Genomic DNA, 8,222 nt, shown 5'->3' on the forward strand with positions numbered 1-8,222 from the left:
TGTACTTTCGGCCATAGAGTATAAAGGTAGTTTTTACTTCACACTGGATAAACAGCTGTCCATCTTTCATTTGAACTTAAATTAGGTAACAGTTTTCCCTCCTAAACTTCGGCCCTGTTGTTGCAACCGAACATTGTGACAAAGTCTTACAAAACAAGAGTGTCGGAATGTTGCTGCATTGCTTCAAGGTCTCACAGGAAAAGCAAGTAAAATGTAACCGCTGCAGCCCGTCCCACACGGACACAAAGGATCAGACAAACACTGAATCTGTGTGAAAGGGGAAAGACAACATTCGAAAAAAAAAAAAAACGCATAGTTCACCTGCATATCTCTTCTATCAGTGAACCAACAGGTGTTTAGTGCGTTACAGTGACTTTACTTCATCAAGTCGGACAACTAGGAAATGTAACTCTAAAGTGCTAATACAGTATTCATGGCCGATACTCTGAGCATTGAGCAGTCAAATACAAAAAAAGGACAAGCAAATGATATTTCTATCAACTTTGCAGGAAATATTTTGATTGATAAAAATGGTCCACAGTAAAGAAAAAAACACTCAAATTAACTGTTCTTAATGAAACAAAATTATTTTACAGTATTAACATTTTTGAGTTGATTGGGTGCAAATGTGATCATTACAGAAACAGGTTACGTCCACTTTCAAAGCTTTGACCCTCAGCAGGCAGTTTATGATCTTAAAGGGGAAATTCAGAGGTTTCAGTATTGCTTCATTGCACTTGCTTCAGCATCCTGCATGCTGGAGTCGTAGTGAGAACAGGTGACGTGACATCTCACAGCAGGTGGGTTTGATTCCCATTTAATATGCTAACAAATGCTAACATTCGACTGCATCAAATCTGGAGATGTTTTTATTTTCACTGATCCAACTGGAGACGTGCATTGAACAAAAGACATTTCTCCTCATTTATGAGTGTCTCCTAGCAGACCAGAACCTGTAACTGTTGGATAAATGGAAAGTGGAGAGACAACTTTATTCTTAGCTCTATAAAAAGTAATGTTTGTCCTGAGGGTGGTGCCAGCAGAAAAGCCATATCGTAATGTAAATAAAAAAAGGGTTTATCATATGTACGGTGGCCAATGAAGGACATCTCAGAGTCTCAGCTGTGCTTTGCCCTGAACACTAATGCTGGTTTGTTAACATGCTAAATGTTAAGGTACCTTAAGATCGGATGTTTGCATGTAGGAAAGCTACATTTGAGCTAAATTATGAATCAGATTGTATTGCCATTTTGTGTTCTCTTCATTATTCAGTCCATTGTTGACTGAAGGAATAATTTCAAGCTGCACAGCTGCATCCATCTCAAACATAAAGAGCTGAAACAATACGTCAACTAATACATTAGTTGGAAAATTAGTTGGCAACTACTTAGATAATCAATTAATCACAAAAATGTGACACTTTCCCAGGTCCCAGCTTCTGAAATGTGATTCTTCTGCTCTTCTTTGTCATGATATGATTGTTAAATTAATATCTTTGGACTCTTGGTAGGAAATTACACCGTTTACTATTTCTTTTTGACATTTTAAAGACAAAACAAAAACTGATTAATCAAGAAGATAATCTGTAGATGAATTGATAATGAAAATACTTGTTAGTTGAAGCTCGAATTGTTTCCATTTTTCTGGCTCTGACATCTGCCTACAGAGCTCTGATTGGCTGGTTGTTTGTCCACCAATCAATCAGATGTGAGTCAGCGGTCCAGAATCAGGGTAGAATCACGTAGCTTGTAATATTTGCATTAGCTAAACGTTAGCTAAAATGCTAACATCAGCACGGACAAGCTAGCATGTGAACATGTGTACAGTTAGCATCGCACATTTCCAATATTATGAGGTTTGTAACACATTTTAGTGTAGCATGCTGATGTTTAACACTTAACATTAGCATGATGACAATTTAGTACATTTACATGCTAACATTAGCATGGTTCATGTTAGCATTTCCACACGCTAACACTTAGCAGGTCAGCAAGCCAATATTTGGCATGTTGTGTTGGCATTTAAGTACACACGAGGCTGAATTCAGTCATTAGCTTTAGCGGTTTTCTGTCATAAACTGTAAAATGTTTTGACCTGCAGGTGGCGCTAGAGAAAAGATCAGAGGATCACCGAAGTCAGTTGGATTTATCTGATGGAAAACATGAATGTTATGAAAAGTTTAATGGCACTCCATCCAGTAGTTGTTGAGATATTTCAGACCCCAGTTGTGGACTGACGGATCAGTTCTGTAGCCTCTCAGGTAGCACGGCTACAAACAACTTCACTTTTCATACTTCAAGTGAGCCAGTGAAATGTTTGTATTCATTTGATTTACACTCTGAGGGTTGAGACATGAGACAGATATTAAACTAAAGTTACAAAAAAGAAAATGTTCAATACATAAAGAGGTAGTCTGAAACACCTTCAACGGAAACAAACGTAACATTTAGTGGCACAAAAGAGTCAGAATGTGGTTTCCTTTGAACATTCAAGTGCTCAGTTGGTCACTGTTTATCTGCATAAATATGTGACATCAGGAAGGTGTTTCAAAACAAGTCTTTTCTAACCGTAATGTCACATCCAACCTGATGGGGTCTTAGTTAAGGCTCTGGTTCCAGTATTTTCAGTCAGCAGCGCCAGTCTGCAGGAAGTCGTCCTCATCTTCGTCTTTGGCGCAGTGTCTTGGCTCGATGCTGTTTCTTGAAGTCGATGAGGCAGCCGCTGGCCTCTGAGATCGGAGTGAAGGATCTGATGGGAGAGTTACTGATCCGTAGTGTTGAAACGCCGCCTTCCTCGTCCTCTTCATCATCATCATCCCGCAGATCAATGACCTCTCTAAAAGTGAACAAACACACAACAAGACAAACACAGGCTCGTTAAATTAGAAAACATTTGTCCAAACTGGCCCCAAATGATTTTCACTGGTCAATAAAAATATCCTTTGCCTGGTGTTTTCATCTAATAATTTACTAAACGTGTTTGATTCTCTCCTGTTTGTGTTGAATTAGTCTATATCGACAACATTTCATTTCTGAGATTGCTCCGATGCCGCCAGAAATTCCTCCGGATGTCTCATTTCGGCCGGATGTCCGTCACCTTCATCTTTCTTTGTGTTGGCGTTCTGAACTCTGGTGGATTTATGAGGACTATGGTTAACTGCTCCTCAGATCTCTGCAGGGTAAATCCAGATTGCTCGCTAGACTATCTGTCCAATCTGAGTTTTCTGTTGCACGACTAAAACAACTTTCTCACACAGAGATTCTGGATCAAAATGTCCACAGAGATAAACGAGTATTGTAACTCAAATCATAAGGTCACAGTGTTTCTGAGATGTCTTTACCCTGGCTGGAGTTTGGATCCAGACGGCCCGGCCTCTGTGAACACAGAACAACAAGTCAGTAAAAATATAGAACCAATGAAAGTTTGACTGACGAGTCTACTATAGGGTTGGGCATCAAGAACTGATTCCTACTTGGAATCATTTCAAAAATTACATTTCCAGTGGAATCGTTTCTTTATTGGAATCATTTGAAGGATTTGGTTTCAAATCTGATCACGGATTCCAAATTTAAAATGAGCAAGTTTTGGTTTCCGTAGCGGTTAGGCGCTTGTTGTGTTGCAGCCACGGAGCACAGTAAGCGGCGCTCTAGTGTGGCTTTATTTTATGTTGAAAAGCCCCGTCAAACTGCAACCCACCATTGAATCAAAATAAAACTTTCTTCTTATTTGTGAAATAAGCATGTGACCCGTTTTAACTCCACCCCTCAAAGAATCGGAATCGAGAATCGATGAGAACCGGAAGAATCAGAATTGGAATCAGAATTGTTAAAATCCAAACGATGCCCAACCTTTGTCTACTACTGCTATATTTTGATGAAATTGTGATGAAAACTCTACATTTTTCCTTTGACTATAACACAATTCCAACTGGCACAAAGAAGGGCTGCAACTAATGGCTATTTCCCATATTAATTAATCAAATGATTGTTTTCTAAATGACTCCATTACTCATTTAGTCTATAAAATGACAGAAAAGAGTGAAATAAAAGCCTGTTAGACCTCCCTATAGATAGTTCAACCTTTAATGATATTAAATAGAGAAAAGCAGTAAAATTCTCACATTTTAGATGATAATAAAAACAGAATCTCTAGTGTTTTTGCTTAACGAGTAATTGAAATGATTAATAAATTATCAAGATTCAAGTTGCAGATTCATTTTCTGTTGATCGATCGATCGATTGATTGATTGATTGATTGATTGGTTGACTAACAGTTCAGCTGTAGCACAAACACTGTTCCATACAATTAACTGAACACGATGGTTCAAAAGTCTGCTCAGCGTCAAGTCTGAGCTCTGTCTAAGATTTGGGCTTTAGGTGAGTTCAGTTGTTCACACCTGCTTCTTTCATCTAACACCTTTTAGGACCTGTTTACACCAATACGGCGACGGCATTTTTGGGGCTTAAAAACGCAAAAAAGTGAAACCACCCTCCAGAGTGGAAATCTAAAAAACGCTCCGTCACTTTCCACCTCCTCATCTGTCCAGACAAAACTGTCAGCTTTTGTTGTTCGCTTTGCGCTACTAGGGAGAGGAGAGGGAGACAAGTAGAAGGAAGGTTCTACGCAGGCGCGCAGACTTGGTGGATCGCATTTCACACACTTTTGTGTCACCATATGCACACAGATCCCCCCCCCCCCCCATAACACTTGTCTAAAAGTAGAATAAAAAGTGAGAATGCAACGCCACTTTTGCGTTCTCTCTTCAGATCGTTTCCGTCTAAACATAGCCTTAGTATGGAACCAGAGGAACTAAAGTAAAAATCCCTTTTGTTAACACGCTAAACTAAGACAGTGAAAACGGTAAACGTTATAAATGCTAAACATCAGCATGTGAACATTTCGCTCAAAGCACCACCGTGTCTAAGTACAGATTCACAGAGCAGCTAGGATCAATGCAGACTTTGTTACACCAAAAAAAAAAAAAAAAGACGTTTAGACTCACCCGGACCTCTGCTCTCGGTTTGCTCCAGAGCTGACAGCAGATTTCCCTTCTGGTACATCAGAAAAATAAATCAATGAATCTATGTCATCAACAAAACAGATCACATCCAAAAAGTGAGAACATAAACATAAAAGGGTTTAGTCGCATGTTTTTGTATCACCAAGAGTCAATTCAACTGACTTGTTTTTAACATTGTGTCTGTAGATTTAAAGGTGCAGTAGGTAAGTCTTATAAAACTAACTTTCTGTCATATTTGCTGAAACTGACCCTATGTTCCAGTAGAACTACATGAAGCAGGTCATTTAAAAAAAATCCGGCTCCTCTGGCTCCACCTACAGCCTGGAGTGAGATTTGCAAAAATCCACCGCTCCCTGTTCAGATGCACCAATCAGGGCCGGGGGGGGGGGTGTCTAACTGCGTGTCAATCACTGCTCATGCACACACATTCATTCTCCCTTGTGGGGGGAGGAGCTTAGGAGACCATTTTGGGCTTTAGCAGAAAGGGGGGAGGGACTGAGAAGATGTTAAAATTTTTTGGCTAAGTCCTGGATCTTCACAATCCTACCTACAGCACCTTTAAATCTGATTCATAGCAGACTCGTGCACTTTTATTGGTGTATATTATTGAGTGTGTGACGGGGCTTACTGCTGCAGTCTTTGACTTCTGCCGTTGGAGGCAGAACTCTGTGTGTCGGCTGTAGTCTTTCAGCGGAACAGCTTTTTGACAGATGAAACATTTCTCATAACTGCTGTGGAAAATAAAACCATATTTAAAAAAAAAACAACCTGTCTAAAAACACTGAGCTGTTCCTGCTGAATACGACCGGTTGTACCTACTTAATGTTGGAGGGTTCGTTAGTCTCTTCAGCAGTCACCTCTGCTCTCCTTGTTCTCTTCCTGAGTGACTTCAACGACACTACACAGTGGAAAAGAAGGAGTCATTTTAAACCAGCAACACAACAACACTGACATTATTTAAACAAATGTTAACAGTCACATAAAGACGACAAATTTCTGGCCTTAAAAACATTTTCCTTCTGTCCAAAACAGCAATTTATTGGCTTTAGATAGGTTTCTCAACATCACAGAGACAGCTCACCCTCCTCACTGGAAAAAGCTGTTGCTACAACAATCTCTTAATGCTTCGGCTCATGAACCAGTGACAGTGATACCCGGTTTACCACAGATACTGTAGCAATACTTGAAACGCAACGATGCAACTGTAACGTATTCTTTTATTGTAATTTAATGAATTTCTGTCTCAGCAAAACATTCATCGCAACTGTATGACCTCCCTGTAACGCTTACTCATTAATACAGTGGCTAACACAGCACCGTAAAGAAAAGAGCTTTACGACAACAGGTGTGGCCGCTAGAATCAACACAAACTGAAAGTTACATATAGCCACTTTAAATTACAAATGTGATAAAAGTCCTGTTTTGGGCAAATACTGTACATTACATTACAGAGTCATCTCTGTTTATGTGTAAAAGACAGAAAAAAAAGAGACATGCTAATATTAATTTTGGTCGTTTGACAGAAACTCTCCCCACCAATGCTGAAATCAAACCTTGCAGTTTACAGCCGTAAAACTAGAGGCCGAAGTGTTAAACAAAAGAAAGTTTCTGTCACCTTGGAAGCAGTTTTTCTCGTGCCTCCTCTCGTCCACGACGGCCACCTCCCCATCGCAGAACGCAGCGTGCATCTCGATCTGCATCACCGGGAAAGAGCCCTGACAGATGGGACAGTCCACTTTGGTTTTGGGGCTCTGAGTAACACCGGCTGGTTCCAGTTCAGGAGACGTTGACCTTTTAAGCCGTGGATCCTCTATCTCCTCCACATCTGGATCCTCGCCGTCCTCCTCTACCTCCTCTTTTCTCACACGTTGTCCTCTAACATGGCTGCTGTTAACAGGGATGTTTCCCTTCGTCTTTCTGTCCACTGGGGCTGAAAACAGTCACATAAACTCATTTTTTTAGATTATTTCCTGATGATCATTTCTACAACTCCAGCTAGCACACAACCAGACCCGTGAAATTTGTGTCAGAACAGATACAAAACTACAAATTAGGGATGTCCCGATCCTGATCACATTATCGGATCAGAGCAAATTTTGGGCATTTTTTAACTGATCGGGGACTGGCATTTACCCTGATTACCTTACTCCGATCATTTATATCAGCTTGTAGTGATCATCGTCTTTAATCACAAACGCCCTGCGCCACAGACGCACCGCCAGACTGCCTGGATGCCGCCACTTTCAAACCAGGATGGCGCAGTCACTCACCAGTGTCCGTCCAGAGATTGTTTTGTAGCTTGCCAGCCCTTGGCAATAAGTAAAAAAGTCTGACTCTTTAAGTCGCCCATTTCTTTACAGAAGCAGATTACTTCAATTCTCCACACTTCTTCTGTGATACCACCAGGAAACCAGCTTTCAGGCTGTTATTCCCTGGAGCCGACATCAGGAAACAAAAGAAGAAAATCAAAGATTGACTATTAAGCGCAAGAGGCATCACTTAGGTCAGTCTTCGTTGTCCAGCGGGGAACTTGAAACTGTTTATTTTTTGGTTGGGGGGGTTTGTTGGGATGCTGAAGAGAACTGTTTTGGTGTTGAGAGAAAAGACTCATTCGCTGCACTAAGTTAAATGTATTAAGCTTAAAGGTGCCGTAGGTAGGATTGCGAAGATCATTACCTGCTTCATGTAGTTCTACTGGAACATAGGGTCAGTTTAGGCAAATATGACAGAAACTAAGTTTTATAAGGCTTACCTACTGCACCTTTAAGGCATATTTTAGTTTGTTTACTTAGTTATTTAAGTAAAAGAAAGAAAAAAAAACGGTATGCAGCTCTATTATCTGAGCAAGTACAAGTGTCGGATTGGGACTTGGTATCGGCAGATAGTCATTATTTAAAAAATCAGATTGGGGGTCAAAAAAGCTGATCAGGACATCCCTGCTACTAACACAGCTTTCTGTTCTATTTGTTAAGCGGGCAGTCTTACCGTCCACCTCCACCTCCATCTCCTCCTCCGGCTGCAGCTCCTGTTCAGCTGGAGAATCATTTGGGAGAATCATCTCGACCTCTGGCAGCTCTGGACTCATTTTACAGTCAGACTGAAATCCAAACAGGAGAAAATGTTGTCAACATAAAAAAGAAGAAGAAGTGCTAAAAATAGATTTATTGTATACGATTCTACCTGCTGTGGTGACACACGTTCC

The 8,222-nt window shown here is 40.5% G+C and overlaps 1 protein-coding gene across 4 annotated transcripts in view; it reads right to left on the minus strand.

Annotated features, from left to right (window-relative positions):
* Positions 1 to 355: 355 nt before the first annotated feature.
* The window catches only part of uimc1 (ubiquitin interaction motif containing 1), a 28,228-nt gene continuing 20,361 nt past the window's right edge, over positions 356 to 8,222 (minus strand). For 3 of the 4 annotated variants that reach the window (XM_031308092.2, XM_036008619.1, XM_031308059.2), the window contains exons 16-22: positions 8,006 to 8,117; positions 6,636 to 6,950; positions 5,840 to 5,918; positions 5,649 to 5,751; positions 5,003 to 5,051; positions 3,341 to 3,374; positions 356 to 2,835 (exon numbers count right to left, since the gene is read on the minus strand). In XM_031308092.2, coding sequence (XP_031163952.2) covers positions 2,658 to 2,835; positions 3,341 to 3,374; positions 5,003 to 5,051; positions 5,649 to 5,751; positions 5,840 to 5,918; positions 6,636 to 6,950; positions 8,006 to 8,117 — 870 coding nt within the window. In that variant the 3' untranslated portion in view covers positions 356 to 2,657. The remainder of the gene's footprint in view (positions 2,836 to 3,340; positions 3,375 to 5,002; positions 5,052 to 5,648; positions 5,752 to 5,839; positions 5,919 to 6,635; positions 6,951 to 8,005; positions 8,118 to 8,222) is intronic. The other variant, XM_036008618.1, reaches the window with a different exon arrangement.

The sequence above is a fragment of the Sander lucioperca genome, chromosome 13 (genome assembly GCF_008315115.2).
Source record: "Sander lucioperca isolate FBNREF2018 chromosome 13, SLUC_FBN_1.2, whole genome shotgun sequence".
NCBI classification, from domain to species: domain Eukaryota; kingdom Metazoa; phylum Chordata; class Actinopteri; order Perciformes; family Percidae; genus Sander; species Sander lucioperca.